General features: G+C 38.8%; 1 protein-coding gene across 2 annotated transcripts; it reads left to right on the top strand.

The window, feature by feature from the left end:
- Nucleotides 1–2,989: 2,989 nt before the first annotated feature.
- On the top strand, nucleotides 2,990–18,092 carry yif1a (Yip1 interacting factor homolog A (S. cerevisiae)). Of its 2 annotated transcripts, none has more exons than XM_088344670.1 (9): nucleotides 2,990–3,075; nucleotides 9,872–9,923; nucleotides 10,950–11,182; nucleotides 13,901–14,005; nucleotides 14,562–14,640; nucleotides 14,723–14,780; nucleotides 14,864–15,019; nucleotides 15,503–15,596; nucleotides 16,842–18,092. In XM_088344670.1, the coding sequence occupies exons 1-9, from the start codon at nucleotides 3,049–3,051 to the stop codon at nucleotides 16,998–17,000; spliced, it is 963 nt and encodes a 320-aa protein (XP_088200796.1). In that variant the 5' UTR covers nucleotides 2,990–3,048; the 3' UTR covers nucleotides 17,001–18,092. The 2 variants fall into 2 exon arrangements, with proteins under 2 accessions (XP_088200796.1, XP_088200797.1); XM_088344671.1 differs by lacking the exon at nucleotides 2,990–3,075 and adding an exon at nucleotides 9,447–9,567.
- The last annotated feature ends 2,409 nt before the right edge of the window (nucleotides 18,093–20,501 follow it).

The raw sequence follows: 20,501 nt of genomic DNA, 5'->3' as shown, positions 1-20,501 counted from the left end.
ATTTCAATGTATTGGAACTTCTCCACCAATGATATTTTTCATAAGGTAAGACCTTGCAAAACTAGTACCCTGAAGTTATTACACGGCATGGAACAGTAGAGTAGAAAGGCATCACTGAATGTCTTTTATTTTATAGTGTGATACAACAAGTGGTGAAAAAATGATTTTTGATTATGAAACTCACAATTAAGGGTGTGGAGACCTTTGAAGAATAACTCTCTCCTGCCAAACCACAGCAAAGATTTACACATGCTTGCGGACGTGAGTCAGCTTGTTGCCACAAAAGCTGCCGTATTGCATCGCTATCCCTATTCAGTGACAGTTTTGTTTCTTTTGTGCTGATGATGAACACCTTCGCTGTACACGGTGTGAATTCAGTAAGCTTACTTACTGTCAGAACAGCTGCTGAGTTTGCTATACCCCGAGGACATGTCGGGTTCCCGGCATTGGTCTGGCTCCTGCACCAGCTTCTCATGTTACTGCTGATCGGTTCAGTAGTGAGTGCTAACAACCTTACTTCTGATCTTCAATTCAAAGTTTCGACATTTTCCCAGCAGTCTATTCTATTCAGTACACCCCAGAGTCGTACGGCTTAAAGCACAACTGTTGATGTCGTTTTTTTCCCAAATATATTCAAAGATGTTTTAAAAAAGGACTTTAGTTACTACTAATGTGACTCAGTAAGCTAGTTTGATACGGAATATATGTGGAAAGGATGGTTATATTACATGTCATTAGAAATATTTATTTGGTGGAGTTGCTGACAGCAACAGGGATTAGATTGCCAAAGACATTTGTAATTTTACCAGTAGTGGGCCGTCAGGGCCTGCAAGGCATTCTCTGCTGGCCTACAAAACATCTGAATCAATTGAAGTTAGTTATATTATGTCCAGGAATAATTATTAAATAATTCCAAATTCTCTGTCAGCTTCCTTTAATTGCTTTTCACCTGGGTGCACTGCATCCACATATGAGCATTTATATTCAAACATTAAACTAGTCAAGTCAAGTCATGTTTATTTGTATAACCCTTAATCACAAAGAGTCTCAAAGGGCTGCACAAACCACAGATTATTGCAAACCACAGACTTATTACACCATCCCCTGATCTAAAATCTAGATGAGGGCAAACACCTCATCATGAGGAAATCAAGGTTGTTGCCATACAAAAACATTTATGTGAATGTTTTGACACCCAGGACTCTTTCAGTCAATGTTTTATGCTGTTAACACTTGTTTTCGGTAACACAGTCTAATGCAGCAACATCACCCATTACTTGTTGCCAGAGTCAGAAATCTACCCAAAGGCCTTCACTACCAGCTCTGCAGGCCCTGAGGCATAAATCAAATGATGGTAAAGCTGTATGTTTAGCCATTCAAATTCCGAGTTGGCTAGCTAGCACCTGCTAGCGGGCTTTTGGGAATGTCATCAGTTTCAAAAACTATGACTGGCAAGGGGGCAGTAAAGGAATTTCCCTGCTTCTGATGAGTGGACTTTTTCGGCCCTAAATTGAATAAAAACTTACACCAGAAATACGACAGGCTTGACTTTGAGCATTAGTTTCAATGGCGATAGAAAATAACGGAAATAATAATGGAACTGAAACGCACCGAGAATTTGTACAACAGAGTAATTGAAATCTACTTGAGAAAAAAATAGGATTGTGTTTGTGCACAAATAAAAGTGAGTAAAAGGTAGCTATATTCTTAAATAATTTGTCGTAGCTGTAGCTGCAGTAAATGTTTGTAGCCCCAAAATAGTTATTAAGAGTTGGATTGATTCCAACGTAGCACTAGTGCAGGCCTAGGTGTGAAATGCACGGCCTACCACTGAATATTAGTATTTTAGCATCCACCTATACAGAAATGATGTAGTGTAATTTCCAGACTATAAACCGCACCTGACTATAAACTTCACCCAATTCATGTCAGAAAAGAAAAAACATTTTGTACATACATAAGCCGCACCTGACTATTTGCTGTGTGTCCCTATGTGCACAGTCCAAAACCTCTACCATCTGCTTCCTGAGTGTTCACCCAGTTTTCAAAAATATGTTCTACCTGTTTTGCAACCCTAAAAGCTTATTGGGACATTTTACATTACTCCAGTCTTCCCGCTTCCTTTTCCAGTGTCCCACTATAACAATTCATTAATGCCAGCATGATTGCTTTGAACTTGAAAACTGCAGCATGTGCTATTCTTTTTTGCATTTTCTATGATGAGGATCAGTTCATGTTGAATTTATTAATGTACAAAGCGTGTCACCATATGTTAACCTATTCTTTTATGGTGCTTACCGGCGGTTCAGAATTGTGTTCTCCACGACAACATCCATCTGACTCTTACAATTTCAATTTGAGCGCCCCAGTGCATATGCATATATTAGCCGCATCTTTGCATCAGCCTAAGGATGGAGAAAGTGTGACAAAGGTATTGACTTACAGTTTGGAAATTACGGTATGTTGTTTTCAATACAAAGAGTATAACCCTGATGTATGTTTTATATAGAATACATTTTGACTTAGGTAGCAATAAAAAACCTTGAATTATGCATTCTTTGACATTGAATCTGGTGACTAAACATTCCCAATGACACAACAATCCCTGTGTGGTTGTATGAGCGCCAAAGTGAAATTGACAAAAGCACGTGGACCGTCGACACCCCCCGCCCCGAAAGCGACGAGTGGCTGTCTCATGTTCCATTACAGAACATTGCCCTGAAATAAAGAGGAGGGGATATTTACAGTAAGTATGTTTTTCCCCACAGACTATACTATCGTGTATGTGTGCTAAAGGTAAGTGTCGGATGATTAAAGCTTTAGGAATGTCATTTTTGCATACGCCGCGTCTCGGCGTTTTACATGCTAGGGCATGTTGTCCTTTCACCCAGTTACGTTCAGCCAACGATTGCCTGAAATCATTAAGAAATGGGCCAATCAAATGTCAGAGTTTATGCAAAGGCTTTGGAGAATTGATTCAACATCCCGTTGGCATTCGTAACGCACTAGTACTGTCCTTTTCGAGAATATTCAATAGATGCCTGTTTGATGGCCAGAGTACGTACTTCACATGAGGTAAAAGTGAACACTAGTCGACAGTGTTGGGCACGTTACTTTAAAAATGTAATTGGTTATAATTACTCACTACTTCTTCCCTAAAGAAACTGAGATGGTGACGGAGTTACTCTATAGTAAAAGTAACTTGTTACCAGAGAAAGTAACTATGTCCGTTACTTTAAAAATCAGTTGTATGTCAAAGAATTTGAAATTTTCCGAGCAGTAGGCGAGTCAGTTGAATAGAGAAGAACCAACAAGTAGTTGTGTTATAGAACCTTGTAATACTTTTTGCACCTCACCAGCAACAGATTTATCCTATACTTGAGGTGCAACAAAAAGAAACAGTTAACAATATAATAAATTAAAAATGAACCGTAAACAATTAAAAGTACGTTTAATAAATCAAATCTAACTCTAATGGTCTGTTGTAGAGATGGGAATTCTGACTCTTTTTAGACAACCAGCTTTTTCGGCCTGGCTCACTGAAAAGCGCCCTGCTCTTTCGGCTCCAAAATGTCTCTACAGGTTGTTTTTGTTGTTTAATCCATATCTTACTTCTTATTATGTATTCTCATAAATTACTTTGGGGGGGTCCCGGTGGGTGAAGCCAAATTAACACTTTATCGTTACAACTGAAAAACATAAATTAAAACATTCATAAATCTACAAAGAAAATGATAGCACAACAAACATGTCATGATTTGCCCATTGCCCTTACCTGTGCCTGCTCGTTTGGCTCCAGTTGCTGCTCGTTTCCTGATTGGTTCCCCTCCTATTTAAACTCAACACTCTCATTCACTCCTTATCAGTCCATCAGCAAACCTCCGCACATGCAAGGCAAGCATTTTTTGACTCTAGCTCCCGTCTGTCCCGTCCTATCCTGTATCCTACTCGTCTGTCCCTGGCTTCCGATAGTCTCTGGCTACCTGACTTGATTCCTTCCTCCGACCACGCTTTGATCTCCCGTCCTGGCTGCCCGACTTGTTTCTGTCCACCGACCACGGTCCGATCTCCCTTCCCAGCTGCTTGACTCGTTTCCGCCCTCCGACCACGCTCTGATCTTGTGGGCTTCCTGCGTCTCCTGCCGAACGATCACCGAATCACTGGCGTTTGTTTTCCCGCGCCTGACTTCCCCGCTTCTCCAATAAAGCTTGGTGTGAAACGTTGCGCGTTTGGGTCTACCGTCTGTTTTGATTCTGACTACAAATTTCAACCTTTTTTTATATTTGAAAGATTAAAAGACAACAGTGGAAAATCCCTGAAAAAATGCATTTTGACCACCCACAAGGGAAAAAAAGCGTTTCGAAGGGAACCGGCTCTCGGTTGGGGGGTACCGACTCTTACCTCCAAGAGACGGCTCACAAAGACATTTTGTTTGCAAATGGCATGAGTCGGTTGCCTCACCAGCCATCATTTGCCTTTTCTTTCGGCGGGAAAGTAAATACTATATTCGTAATCATTATCTGTCATGAACCAGAACAGGATCAGGACCCAAATGCGTGACGTTTCTCACACAAGCCTTTTATTTTCCGGGAAATGGGGAGTCATGCACGTTAGGCAGCAGTCTGGCGTGAAATGATAGGGAGCCAGAGGCCAACGAGATCGATACCAATTACCCGAGTAGATATCGGACAGATGGGGTCGATACCGGACAGGACGGGACAGACAGGATTGATAATGAAACAAGATATCGAAAATTAACAGGACAAACTAGACAGCAACAAAAACTGGAGAGAATAATAAACAGGACAAAAATAGACGGGAAACGAAACTGGAAATCGATATTAAACAGGACAAAAATAAACGGGAACAATACCGGACAGGAAATGCCTACAGGAAACAGGACAGAGTCAAAACCCACGTCTTGCGGGCAGAGGTTCGTTGACGGACTGACAAACGAAGAGTGAGAGCACTAAGCTTAAAAAGACAGAAAGACAATTTGTCAATGAACCGCAGCTGGCGCCACACGGGCAGGGCCAATTGGGCGCCATGGCAACCGTGACAGTTATCTAACTTTATGGTAGTCGCTCTTTTAAATGGTGACATTATCCAAAAAGACGTAACGTAACAAACTCGTAAGAGGGCTTAATACCACTTTTGACCGTCAGTAACTGTGTTGTAACGGCAGGAAAAGTAATAAGTCAGATTACAACGTTACTAGAAAAAATACGCCGTTACATAGCAGTGTTATTTCGAATGGTATTATTTCAAACATTGATGGTGTTGTCAGGGTTGGGTATGGTTACTTTAACTGGATTACTTTCAATTACTTTTGGATTACTCCAATACCAAATATGCTAATAAAAGACAAAATAAACCAAATATGAATAAAATTATGACTCACAACACGTGGTAAGCTTTCTCTCCTGGCTTTGATCCCCGGTAAAACTAACATAAAACGCGACAGAAACAAAATGAAAATAAATCCAAACAGCTTGCCAACATCATTTTTGCCGTTCCATGTATTTCGTTACTCCCCAAGCTTGCACAAAATTTAGTAATTTTATTCATATTTAGTTTCTTTTGTCTTTTCTCCAATACTCTTATTTGGTATTGGAGTAATCCAAAGTAATTGAAAGTAATCCAGTTAAAGTAACCCTACCCAACCCTAGGTGTTGTTAAAATCTACTCGTTTCAATCAGGCACTTAACTTTCACAGTAGTAAATCAGGTCCAGATGTCAACTAAGACAGTTTAAAGTTGGGCCAATCTTCTGCTCACGTTTCCGCCAAAAGCGAAAGAGGTTTGTAATTCCATTGACATTTACTCACCCTGAAATCACCATATTTTTTTACTTACTCACACACGACCGTCCACCCACATACATCCTATACACACCCACCCACCCACTCCTTCATGCGGTCACACACAAAAAGCATAAACATGCACACACGCTCTCAGTTTATGAAAAGTAACAGCGATTTTTTTGCCAATTAGCTAAAAAATGTGTTTGTCTAAGGATAAATACATTCACATAAAGTTTGGAAAACAAGCCTGCCCCTGGACACCGCAGATGTACCCATAAGACTTGGGTGTGTTGAGATTAAACCCCGCTGGACAATGTGATCTTAATTAAAAAAAAAAACAAGCAGATTAAAAATTAATCCGCCCAAAGGCTCTTCATGACTATGTTATAGGAGTGCACCTCTCCGTTGGATGCGACAATAATAACATTAACATACCCTACTTTAAACGCAGTCTAATTTTTATCATACCCTTATAGCTCCTGACCAAAGCTCTGCAAGCACATGCCACATACGCTAATGTGACTGTTAGCATTAGCATGATCACTTTACAGTATATAAAAAAAACATACTGATGATAACTTTATTTAGCATTTGAAATTTAGCTGAGGTCAAAAAGTTAAGGTTTTTGGAGCTAGACATTTTGTAGCAGGGGTTTATTTTTCAACTTTCCTATAAAAACACACCCAATTAAGATTACATTTGGTACTGTCGGATCATAGTGAATATCAATGTGTTCTGTTTTCAAATATAGATAACATTTCTAAAAGTCTGACGCCTCGCAAGCCAGATAAAGCATATCACTTGTATTAACACTTGGATGCATAAGTGGGATCAAAAATGACCCCATGAGTTGTTATTCTTTAAAATCCTTAAAGATACAAACATTTTAATATTGTCATTTTTCAGTTTATTCTCATAAAACATGTGTACAACAAGATGCCATTGGTATGTTCATTAATTACCTACTAATTATTGACGCCTCTTATGGAAGAGTGTAGGCACTGGTCATGCATCCAAGGGTTAAGTACTCACAAAAAACAAAACTAGCACAGAAAATGCACTTTCCTTCTAAAATTTAAAATCGCATCGAAATTGCAACAGTCAAGTCAAGTCATGATTATTTGTATAGCCCTTAATCACAAGGAGACTGAAAGGGCTGTACAGAAAATACACAGACATTATCAACATAAAATACAAGTTATAGCAGAGTTTTTTTTTAATTCCTCAAGCTCACAATACCTCTAAACATTATCTAATAAGTTAAAACATTACTACATTCAAGTAAAAAAGTGATGTAGACCGACCATGTTATCAATTTTTATTAACTATACAATTAAATTATCATCAAAGTATATTACTGTAAGAACCCGAACAGACAGAGGACCCAGACGCGTAACGTTTTCACACAAGCTTTATTTTACAGGAATGGGGCAGTCATGCGGGTGAACACAAACACCAGTGATTCGGCGATTGCTGGGCGGAAGAAGTGAGACAGAAAGGTCAGGTGCGGGAAAACATGAAGCCAGAAGCAGACGAGATCGAAACTGGACAGGAAAGACTGGATTGATACCAGATACACAAGCAAATACCGGACAGGACGGAACAGACGAGATCGATACCTGATATTGGATACACGAGCAAGATACTGGAGAGGATGGGACCGATACTGGATACAACAGCAAGATACCGGACAGGGCAGGACAGACGGAATCGATACTGGATACACGAGCAAGATACCGGACAGGACGGGACAGATACTGGAGACTAGAGCAAGATACCAGACAAAGCAGGACAGGCGGAATCGATACCGGATACACGAGCAAGATACAGGACAGGACGAGACAGACAGGATCAATACCGGATACTGGAGACTGGAGCAAGATACCGGACAGGGCAGGAGAAACGGAATCGATACCAGATACACGAGCAATATACCGGACAGGATGGGACAGACAGAATCAATAACGGATACTGGAGCAAGATACCGACGATACAGGACAAGACAGACGGGATTGATAGCGGACAGATTCAAAATACAAGTCTTGCAAGTGCAGAAGTTCGTTGACGGACTGACAAAGAATGAATGAGAGCACTGAGTTTAAATAGGAGGGAAGCCAATCAGGCAACGAGCAGCAGCTGGCGCCAAACGGGTAACCGTGACAAGTACATACTTTATTAATATTTTAATTAATATTTATTTTAGTATGTGGCTATTGTAAAGCAGTTTTAGCGTGTCGCTTATATGCAATGTAGGCATATACGTGAGTACATACAGTACTTAAAGTCATTTTGGTTGTGACGGTGGTCTGAGGAATCGCAGTTTTTCCCCAAATCGTGCAGCCCTCCACCAGACAGCAGCTTTAAATTGTTTACAATAAAATGAAAAAAATACTAAAACATATATGTCGAAGTGAAGGTTTTCTTTGACCCGAGCTGATCTTGATTCATTCTTGTATGAAACACCATGGTATTGGTGACTAATCTATTGTAGTTTAGTGAATGGTAGAAAATTGCTATTGTTTTTTTTTGTTTTTTTTTCAGAAGTGATTTTATCCCACTTTTGCTAAACTATTAAATACAGGCTTCTGATGGCACCTGAATAATACCAGCTTCTTTAATTCAATTTTCATATAATGAGGATTTTTATATTAAAGAAATGTATCTTTTTGTGCCTGTTAAAATGTAACATGATAGACCAATCTGTAGGAAAATATTGCTTTATACTGTACATCTGATCATGTTGGAATGTATTTATTGAGTCACAAGACAACAAGGGCATTTTCTATTTAATGATCACATAATATTGGTGAGGACAAAACACATCCCCTCCGCCCATGCCAAAACTACGCCCTCACCAGACAATATGTGCCAATTTAATTTTTTACAACATTGACCAGACTGGCCTTCAGATTCTAGCTTTTTTTTGTGAAAAAAATTGTATCCTTTTCATCCGTTTGACTCTGACACCCCTGACTTAAAAAAAGAAAAAATCTAGACATTTATAGATAGTTTTGCTCATTTTACCTGAAATATTTAGTAACCACTGGAGTCTCCTCGCCAATAAGTATTATCATGATGTTGTTGATATAAGTGACAAATTATGATTTGGAAATAATAAGTCAATGGTCACATCTTATAAAAACTATCAATTTAAAGGAACACTGTGTAGCATGGCTGAAGCGGCTTTCAACGTTAGAGAGTGAGTGAGTGAGTGAGTGAGTGAGTGAGTGAGTGAGTGAGTGAGTGAGTGAGTGAGTGAGTGAGTGAGTGAGTGAGTGAGTGAGTGGGTAGGTGTGAAGTATATTGATAGTATTTTTGTACTATTTCTGTAGTTTCTTGTTCTTTTTATTACTTGTAATGTCGGACTCGATGTCTCCTGGCTCCGGCGCCAAACCCCAATAGCAGCAAAGATGGTCCACAATTTTGTCAGCTTCTCTAGGTGATGCTTATGTCATGTAACATGAATGCAAATTTCTTAACTTACGAGTATTTTTAAAAATGCACGTATGTATGATAGTTCATTTAATTATTCTTACTTTTTTAAGTCAGAATTTTTTTGTTGTTGTTGTTTTTTTATAGCGTTTTTTAACCATGACCAGGAACTATATAATACACACTGTCCCTTTAAATTGATTTCCAGTACCCTGTCAGTGTAGCGAAAGGCGTGCATTGCCACGCAGGCAAAGTCACGTCAACCAATCCTAGCAAGGGGGTGGGCCATCCAGTTAGCCACGTAGCTAGCTGCCTAACGTTTAGCAAGCTAGGTAAGTTCATCTCCATGTACTTCTATGGGTTAATTTTGAAGTCATTAGTTGTGAAACACCAAACAGTTGGATATAAATATGTTGTGACGTTGTGAGTGTCTATCTCACTCTTAACTTTGTAGCTGTGCTTCGAGTGCACGAAGTTAACGAGAGCTATGTGCTAAAGTTTATAGCTAAACAAGCATTTAACACGACAAACGTCATTCATTGGATCCATGTTAGCAACGGAGGAACTTCGAGTGGGGGGATTTTTGTTCATTAATTAACTAACGTGTCATTGTCATATTCTTGTTTATTTTGGTAGCTCGTGTCTGGGAGATCAGCAATGGAAATGCCACATCACGGATATCGAGCGAGTGAGTGGTTGAAAACACGTTTTTTTGCATTTAAACAGCTGTCTCCATCATGCAGTTCACGTTTGAACATTATAACACCAAGATCAGTGTTAACTATTGAAAAGCATTGTTTATCCATTCAAAAACATCACGCAGGATCCTTGTTATTCAAACTCCTCCTGTGGATCTTGCAGTTTAGAGCTGTTGGTGGACACAATTGAGCCTCAGCTATTCACACGAATCTGACAACTCGATTTTTGCTTCTTTTTTAAGTGAAATTTAAGGTCACTGTCCTTAAAGGGAAGTCTCGGATGTCATAAGCAGTTTACAACTTATTATTTACATCAAAAATGTATTTTCTACCCCGGGCAGCCTACTACCTTATGTGTGCAGCCAAACTTGAGATTTTGGTCCGATGATGTTTAAATGTGGAATTTTACTTGGTTCACACCTGGATAACGACTAGATGAATGGGTACACTGAGACGTCAAGTGAATTAAACATTTAAATAACTACATTCAAATATGTGGATAAGCATAAGGGGCATTGATTACCACCAAATAAATGAAGGAGAGAAACATGACTGAGGTAATACAAATGTTATTGCTGAAAACTCGTACAACCAAGATTATAAATGCAGTGACCCATTAAATATTACAACACTAGCTAGGGGTAACCTCTCTTTGATCAATACTTGATCACTGATTACCCAAAAGCTTGTGATACATCTTAAACATAAATATTTTGTTTGTACATGATTCAATTGTTTGTTTGTTTGTACATGATTCAAATTGAATCAATTCTTGTACATGATTCAATTGTTTGTTTGTTTGTACGTGATTCAAATTGAATCGTGTCTCCGGCGCCGTCACGAATGGCAGCCACTCCAGCAGCTCCCGTGTTATTTTCGATTGTTCTCAGCTCAGGGATGCTGCTGGAAAAGTGAATTTCCCTTCGGGGATGAATAAAGTATCTATCTATCTATCTATCTATCTATCTATCTATCTATCTAAAACAGGGCAATGTTTGTGTGTGATTGCTCCCCAGGTAAACATAGGGGTCGTGGGACTCCGGCAGCCGGGGAATCCATGTTGTTTGACGACACCAGCACTTCAGGGGCTCCCACTCAGGGTTATTACACTCCAGGTTACGATATGGCCGGGCCCCCCAACGAAATGCAAGCAGGAGTCGGCAACCTGTTTGCTGATCCAATGGCTAACGCTGCGGTCATGTACGGATCGTCATTGGCCAACCAAGGAAAGGACATGGTCAACAAAGAGGTGTGCTTCAACACGCTCACTTGCTTCTTGGTTCAACTTGTTTTTCCTTAGGTGTGGTAAATGGTAGTGGAAATTTCAGATCCTTGGATGCATTACAATTCTTTTGTGAACAAACCTAAATTAATGCATAAATGTCCAAATTTTGATGATTAAAATAAGTCAACATAAAAAACAGACAGTAATAAGTAATGCAAACATAAAAACCCCGGTCAGGGACACTTATAGGGGGCAAATTTTTAGGGCGGAGGTAAACAAAGAGCATCTCATCCAAATGTAGAATTTTCGAAACGTTTCATATTCTGTAATGTTGACTGCAGAACACAACTGGAGAAAAGTGACGTGTAATGCCTATTGTGTCGTACTAAAAATAAGTCTCACATAGGTGTTGGTGTGGCAGCCGGCTTGACTGAATTTATGGCCTTGCCAGTTAACGTTGATTAACCAGAAACCTGCCAGCTTTGTCAGAAAGTGTATGTGCTCAGTTGGGCGATACCTCCTGCTGTTATTTTATGTGCCAAAAAAGTCAAGGACGCACTGTTGAAGGCAACTACGATAGCACTTAATGGGAGTTAGTGCGTAGGTTTCTCTCTTTACTGAATCATTTATTACTGTAACTGCCCTTTTTATTATCAGCAATTTGAAACCGAAGGTTTGGACACAGGTTCAAAATAAAAGTTTATACAAGCTTTATCTTCTATTATACACATGACATATATGGTACAATTTACAAACTCAGTGAAACGCTTGAATGAATTATAGTTTGTGTGTTATTTTTGTAAGTTTGCTTAAATTGTGGTGAAAAATGATCAAATTATTGTTTTGCTTCGTTAAATATGCAGTTATTAAAAAGCACTTAAGTGTTAAGATCATAGCCTGGGGGAAAAAAAACTTTTTAATTGTTTTTTATAAACCGTTGGGGTCAGTGGCTGGGAACCTTTTTCACCCAGAGACGTAACAGAAAAACATCTTGATTGGTTGTTTTTTCTTTTGTTTTGACCATATATTTTAAGACAAATTTCAGCAAAACCGCCAAACTTGCTCTCCGGACATTTCAGCGAATTTTATTTCACTGTATGTTGTTACATAATTTAATAAAATTTATAAAAAAAATAATGCAAATACCTGTGTCCCATTTTAACAAATATAACACTCCCTCCCACAATTACTGAAGATAATTTAGGCTTATTTTGACCTTCAATTGTTTTCATTAATAATGGTTTTAAAACAAGGAGCAAGTAGGGTTTTTTTGTAATTACTGAAAACAAGGATACTGGCGATTTCCCTTCCGTGCAGACGGCGCTGGGCAGACAGAAGTGCGTGGTGTGCATAGCTCCGCCCACCCCTACCGCTCACCTAATCAAATTGCTCTGTATGCTTGGCTGGCGTTTTCTGGCTATTATAGTTTTTATTTTAGTTGTTATCATCACATGTCTCAACAGTGATCCTAAATTGTTTTTAACAAGCCTCTATATAAAGCATTTCTTGGCGACGTACATTCAGAATTGACTGTAAACTATAATGGTGAGCATGCTCTTTGTATACTGGACCGAATCATTCAAATATTAGTGCTCCGTCAGCTCTGCACGCAATAGACTTGACTCGCATATATGAAATTTGGAACGCTACAGATGCGATTTGCATGAGTATGATTTTATCTCCGAGCCATACATACTCATCATAAGAGCCATATATGGCTCTCGAGCCGTATGTTCCCGACACCTGCTGTAGAGACTGAATAAGAAATGAATGAATGGCTATATTAAGGAGTTTGGTGATTATTTTTCATAGTAAATATTTGGATAGGCATGAGATGAAGGATAGGTGAAGGAGATATAAATAACTGAAATAATAAAAAGGTTGTAATGGAAAATATGATAAAATCATGACGATTCATGCAGTGATACGTTTCAATATTACAACAAGTCATGTTTATTTATACAGCCCTTAATTACAAAGAGTCTCAAAGGGCTGCACAGACCACATATTCAAATTGTAAGGTCCCCAAAGATTCCAACCCTAGCACAAAGGTGCTCAAGACAATCAGAAACATTCGCCATTAAAGTTTTGTGACTCTGAATAAAGCATTAAACCGCTTCAGATGCCAAGTGGTTGTTCAGAGGTCTTGACACATCAATTCTTTTATTTTCATGTCAACTAAACAATAGTGTCAGTCCTTCACTATATTACGTTTAAAAATCATAAAGTGAGTTTGTGGTTGTCAAAAAGATAAGTTTGTGCGTTCCCTTCTCAAAGTAACTTCATCTTCCTCATGCTGTGGTTTTGAGTTTTTTTCTTTCCCTCCTGTAGGTTTTAGATCAGGGGATGGTGTCATAATAGTCTGTAGTCTGTAATAGTATGTGGTCTGCGCAGCCTTTTGAGACTTGTTATAATTAAGGGCTGTAAGAATAAACATGACTTGACTTGTGGAGTCAAAGTACCCAGAATGGGCATTTCCCAAATGGACAACACAGTTCTGTGTCATACTCTCCCATTTGCAATAAATATCACCCTCTTTATGTATTTAAAATAAAAAAAAAAATTGCTAGCCACAAATGGGACACAATAGATCTGAGAGAGGACGTAATCCCAGTCTTGATGCACATAAAGCCTAAATATGAGCTTGTCTAATGTGAATGATGATGGTCTTGGCACTCTCATACACAGTCAGTTGAGTGCAGCCGACAACTCAAAAGTTAATATTTTGTCTGTGCCTTTTAGATCAGCAGATACGTGTCAGTGAACAAGCTGAAATACTTTTTTGCTGTTGACACCAGATATGTGCTCAAGAAGCTGATGATCCTCATGTTCCCTTACACACATCAGGTAATCTGAAGATGTGGCCAATCATGTGTTATAAAGTGTCATTTCATACAAAACTCTTTCAAAAATGATTGTTATTGTTTAAAACAATCACGTTTTCATTTTCCTTTAAAGTTTAAACATTCAGTCCCATTTACAGTATGTGTACTGATGTTTCCCTTTTTCCCTCCAAGAGGTCTAAAAAATAATGGGAATATCCTTACCTTTGAAAAAATAGACACACACAGAGTTGCAATAGTCAACTTTACTATTAAAGGGGAACAACATTTTCATTATTGAAGTTGGGGTATCTTTGAGCCACCAATTGATTAACATGATTTTAGATAAGCATGCTTTGTAAACCAAAACCTGATTTTAGTATTGAGTAACCTATTGTTTCTTCCGGAAACATTTGTAGTAAAGAATGTTTTGTTCTCTTGGGTTTATGTTTTAACTTGACACAAAACTGCTTGGTGCCTTGAATTTGAACTTATGTTAATTATTTTGTTAAATTGCTGCCTGTTCAAAACGCTGATGTATCCTGGAAGTGGTATGCTTACATCTTGATTATTCTTTCCAGGATTGGGAAGTTCGCTACCATAGAGACACTCCACTAACCCCAAGACAAGACGTCAACGCGCCAGATCTTTACATACCAAGTAAGTCCGCTTCCATCAAACGCTGTGGGTTTGGCGGGTTGATTTATGCTTTAAATGATGTGTGTCTTTGTTGCGGTTCCAGCAATGGCTTTTATTACCTACATTTTACTGGCCGGTATGGCTCTTGGAATTCAGAAGAGGCAAGTGTGTTTTTCCTGTTTTTCATTGTTATTTCTCATCATGTGACTATTTTTTTCACCTGATGATTGACCTACAAAAAAAGGTTTAGTCCGGAGGTGCTGGGACTGTGCGCCAGCACGGCTCTGGCTTGGGTGATCGTCGAGGTCTTGGTGATGCTGCTCAGTTTGTACTTGCTGACAGTACACAGCGACCTGTCCACTTTTGACCTCTTTGCCTACAGTGGATACAAATATGTCGGGTAAATATCTTGATAAACACTGCATGATCCTTGTTGGCTCCTCCGGTTATGTCAAATGTTTGTTTTTAGAATTACAACCATGGGTGTAGTTGCTAACATGACAGTTAATAGGTTAACAACTTAAAAGGCAATTACTGTTAGCGTTTCAACTCTTTTAAGAAAATAAAAACAAAAAACTTGCCACTTCCATTAAGAGTGCATTGTTGAGAGATGAAGCAGGCAAGGTTCATTGGGTTTGGGGATGGAATTCACAGGGAAGGTTCATTGGGTTTGGGGATGAAATTCACAAAAACATTCAAACATGATAAAGTGAACTTTGTTCTCATTGCTGATTTAGCAGTTTTTTTGAGCAGTGCTTTAATTTTCTATTTCAATGTAGTATACTAATTTTCATCATTTTTGCAAACTAGCTATTTTAAATGCAGTGATTCTAGTTTGTGTAGTAAATAGCACTGTCTGCAAAACTTCTATTTCTTTCTGCAGAATGATCTTCACCATTTTATGTGGCCTGCTGTTTGGCAACGAAGGATACTTCGTGGCGCTCGCCTGGTCCTCATGTGCTCTCATGTTCTTCATTGTAAGTATTCAGTCCTGCCAAGTAAAAATGTAGAAGGACCTTAACTTAAAGTGTCACTAACGTGTGTCTTGAGGGTTATGTAGGGTTATGTTGCTTTGCGAGTTTTGTTATTTTAGATTTTTTATTTCAGTGCTTTAGTTGACACTAGCCTCCTCCATGTCCGACAGTAGTGCCTGTGAAAAGTCTCGCTCATACATGTTAACGTGGAAACTTGCAAGCTGAAACAAGCAAGTGGAAAAATGTTCAAATTTTGTCGCTGTTGCCGGTGGCTATAACTAATCAGTGAATGTATTGTTAATGAGCCAATGAACTAAGAGTCTACTTCGGTGTGCTACGCAGGAAGCTTTTTTTTTCATGTATTCTTTAATTTTACTACCCAGCAAGTTGCAACACGAGTGAGCTAATTTTAGCAGTGTCAAAGTTCTCCCATTTTGTATCGTATTTTTTTGGGAAAATACTTTTTGTGGTGTCAACAAAAAGTTACAGCAATGGAGTTGTCCAGTAATTCTTCTTTAGGGTTTTGTAGTTTTTTTCCCCCACCAAATGTCAACATTCGTGTCCAGTGTTGGGCCCGTTCCTTTAAAAAAGTAATAAGTTATAGTAACCCTCTACTTCTTCCAAAAAGTAACTGATTTAGTAACTAAATTACTCTATAGTAAAAGTAACTAGTTACCGGGGAATGTAACTATTTCCGTTACTTTAAAATTAAGTTGTATTTGAAAGAATTTGGAATTTTTGGAGCAAATACAAAACCTTGCTGTGACGTCTTTGACGGGAGTTTAGTTAAAGAGAGGGGAATTTTCAATATTTTTAAAGAGCAACTTTTTTCAGCTTGGCTCACTTAAAAGCCGGCTCTTTCGGGTCTTAAACGGCTTTTCAAGTTGTTGTTGTTATTTTTTTGTTTAATCCTTACATTACCAATTGTTATGTAACATGATGCAATGTTAAAAGTAAAAAGATAAATAATAGAAGAAAAATATAATAAACTTAACATTTTTATGCAAACACAATAACACTGAAAAGCACAGGAAATATAATTCAAGTGTTTAGAAATCTACAAAAACGATAAAATGCAGTTTTAACCTTTTTAAAGTCAACAACACAGAATCTCTTTCTTTTTTTGCCTTGCCTTTCGCAAGTTTTGGGGATTTTCTGCCTTGTCCTTAACTAACTGTAGTTAGAAATAATTTTGACACTTTGCATGTGGGTAGCAAAGCTATTAAAGCGGGCGTGTTATGTGCACAGGTTCGCTCCCTGAAAATGAAGATCCTGACATCATTGGCATCGGACTCGATGTCTCCTGGCTCCGGCGCCAAACCCCAAGTTCGCATGTACATCACCGTGGCCACTGCCCTCTTTCAGCCCATCATCATTTATTGGCTAACTTTCCACCTGGTCAGGTGACTGTGATGCCCGCACATCAGCTTTCTCATCCAAGTGCTTTGTTGTGAATGTGTGACAGAGTGTGCATGCGCTCACCTTTTTCTCCACATGCTCCGTCTCATCTCCACACACACAAATGTATTCAGCTGTCAAGATGCTTGTATAAAGGAAATTATGGACTTAAGTTAACCAAATTGAATGTTGATTGACAGATGCTGTTTTTCTGCCATCCTACTTTTATAAAACAGGGGCTGCCAAATCCAAAGCTTTGTTATCTATTTGTTTTTTTCCCAAACACAGAAAGCATTTCCGCCATGTTTCTCACAAGTAAAACAACATTTGCGTACCAGTAGTGGAAAAACTTTACTTAATATTTTGGTGATACCGCTACAGTACAGAAATTCACTAGTAATTTGTTATTTGATTACTAGTAAAAGCACAGTAGTTTACAAGACTGGTTTTTGTTGTATATTGCACTTTTATAAGAGCACCACATTTTCTTGCAAGAAAGGGTTAAGAGCACAATCTGGACCTTAAAACTGAATTTGAAGAATGGATTAAGCAGTTTTAAAGGGAACCCTGTTTTTTATATTTTTCATGTGGAGGGTGCTAATATTGCAAGCAGATGTGTTTATTTTGCCTACAAGCAGTAGTGTCAATCCAGCTATACAGTGTTAAATATGTTGAATTTAATTGGATACCAGTAATGCTTGTTGCTTCCTTAACAACAGTGTGGTTCAGTCATTGTGAATACAATTTGGCAGTCTGTCGAATTTGGATTAAAGTCAATTTGTTTTTAATTGATACATGGAAATCTTCATCTGCAACTTGGTATTTAATTAAAGTGTGTTGGCTAAAAGTAATGCATTGTAACAAGTGTTTTGAAGGGTGGGCGGTAGGTTTCTTCGAACACATCACCAGCACCATGTTACCGCATATACTTTACAGCGCCTTTTAAGATTTATCTATGATGCGGAACAGGCTTCCCATAAACTTCTCTGATGTGATAATGTCCTATCATTTACAAATCTGGATTTGTATTTATCACGAACATGACATGATTTGTGTTTTTTAGGAAAGAAAAATAAATATATTACGCTTTGTTAACCACAATCTTGTACATAATCTCTCTGTGTTACTGTCAAACGATTTTTTTGTAATCACTTTGCTGCCATCTTGTGGAATCTAGACAGTAGGACTTCATCGATTCATGACCTTACTTTGATTAAAAGGACCATTGAGTACTATTTAGCACATCCTAGTGGTAACAAAAACTACATGAAGTTTTATATAAACGTGCGTTTTTTTAGAATACTTATAGGTTTAGAGATTTCTATTTATAACATGAGCCTCATCAAGAGGGAGCTGCCATGATTTTCCGGCGTCTTGCTGCTACAGGTACCCCTAAAAACAAACCTTGTGCTGTGCGTGCTGGAGAAGTTATACAAGGCCGGTTGGCAAGTTAATTAGAAGAAAAATGGTGTGTTTTGGTGACTCTAAGTTTCCTTAGTTTTTATTCTTCCTTTTGCTTTGTAGCACTTGTTTTAGATTGCGCTACACAATATAGCGACACTTGGTGTTAAAATAGTTCGCATTGTCCAAGAAATATGTTGCAGTGTTATTTTAGATTTTGGATTATCTTGTATTGCCTTAACGATGCATGAATTATGTGAAACCTGCTCTTTAGAGACATTTTAAAATATAATCAAGTGAGCATATCAGGCAACCCATGGGCGTAGCCAGCCTGTTTTGGGGGGTGCTCAAGCACTCTTATATTAAACCCTAGCACCCTCAAACATGATTTTTAAAAAATAGTTTCCTTAACAAAGGTCAAGATAGGCTTGAATATGATAAAAACGCTAGATAAATACAAATCAAAGTAAAAACAAAAATATGTGAACAATACAGCGTCGGAAATATTACACTGCCTTGAAACGTTTTTGTCCATTTGATTCCCAACACTGCTCTCGCCCCCTTACCCCCTGCTCTTTCGCTCGGCTAGTGTCACTTGGGGCATAGCGGCAGAGACTGATAGCTCCGGTGTATTAGTGAAAGTATGTACTGTAATACAGTGGTTATGTTGAACAGCTATTCTAACACCTAAAACCGTGAATCCTATAATGGTGTTGAATGATCCTTAATCACTAAATGAAAATAATAATAATAATAATAATCAGGCAGACCCTGTGTGCTCAGTAACCCCAAAGCTCTGAACCTAAACTCGCCCATGATTACCAACCATTGACAGCTATGTTGACCTCAGGTCATAAATAGAAAAAAAGAGGTTGGAATAAGGACTTTGTTGACACAAAGTCAGAACCTTCTGAACAAGGCAAACAAAGCAAGGTAAATTCATTGGCATCAGGATTTAATGGGGCAAAATTTTGCTGGTTTAAAAAAATACTTATTCAGTGTGCATAATTGATTTTAAGGGCAGCGCGGTGGAGCGATGGTTAGCGCGTGTGCAGCACAGTTCTGAGGTAATGTGATTGAACCTCCTGTATGGAGTTTGCATGTTCTCCCCGTGCTGGCGTGGGTTCCCTCCGGGCACTCCGGTTTCCTCCCACATTCCAAAAACATGCATGTCAGGTTGATTGTCCCAAGGTGTGAATGAGCGAGTGAGTTGTCTGTCTCTGTGTGCCCTGCGACTGGCTGGCAACCAGTTCAGAGTGTCCACTGCCCGAAGATAACTGGGGTGGGCTACAGCACCCCCGCGGCTCTACTGAGGATAAGCGGTGCAGATACTGGATGTATGGAATTCATTTTAAGTTGTTCAAAAGCCGGGACATTTTTTTAACGCTTAATGCCTACATGAAAATGAGTGTGTTGTACTTTTGTGTTTGGACATACATTATTATGCTCGTTCTCAAAATACCCTCCCAAGAGCCAAGAAGAAATCTGCAGGTTTGATAGTGTTTTCCATACGGGCCTCTGTGCTGCGGAATGCTCCGCCCTCTCAAATTCGATCTGCAACCTCAGTGGAAGGAAGTGTTTAAATCTTGGCTTAAAACACAGTTATATTCTATAGTTTATGAATTATGTTGACCTCAGGAAGCTGTACAACCGGACATCCTGTTATCACCTTTATTTCATGATGATTCTGTTTGTGTAAGTTAATTCTCCTAATGCAGAGGTTTTTGAGATTTTCATTGCCCGTTGTAGGTTTTAGATCAGGCGATGTGTAATGCAGTCTGCATAGCCCTTTGAGACTAATTGTGATTAATGGCTTTACAAATGATATGAGTTGACCATAGAAAAAGGAAAAACGGACAGTTTTTTTTACTTGGATTGCGACAAATGCTACTGCTTACTTTGTATTTTTTTTAAATTTCCATCCAATCCCTCTCACAACGCCTGACCATCTTTACTATAATGCACTCCTCTAGTGTATACGACACTATGTGTCTCCAGTGACAACTGACAATAAATTGCACTGGTGCAAGGAGCTGTTTTGGATCCTTCCCCTTTTATTGCACCGGCGCGCACGCCTGCCGGGCGGGCGGGGACGCGCCGAGTGATGAG

Source organism: Urocampus carinirostris, chromosome 9 (genome assembly GCF_059441175.1).
Source record: "Urocampus carinirostris isolate Australia breed hairy pipefish chromosome 9, RoL_Ucar_1.0, whole genome shotgun sequence".
NCBI classification, from domain to species: Eukaryota; Metazoa; Chordata; class Actinopteri; order Syngnathiformes; family Syngnathidae; genus Urocampus; species Urocampus carinirostris.
Note: the sequence above shows the minus strand (reverse complement) of the source record. Positions and strands in the feature narration are given on the sequence as shown.

Coding starts and splice junctions, on each gene's coding strand:
- yif1a (XM_088344670.1), top strand. CDS start 3,049: ATGGCCAGAGTACGTACTTCACATGAG. Junction 3,076..9,871: donor GAGTACGTACTTCACATGAG/GTAAAAGTGAAC, acceptor TTATTTTGGTAG/CTCGTGTCTGGGAGATCAGC. Junction 14,006..14,561: donor TGTTCCCTTACACACATCAG/GTAATCTGAAGA, acceptor TATTCTTTCCAG/GATTGGGAAGTTCGCTACCA.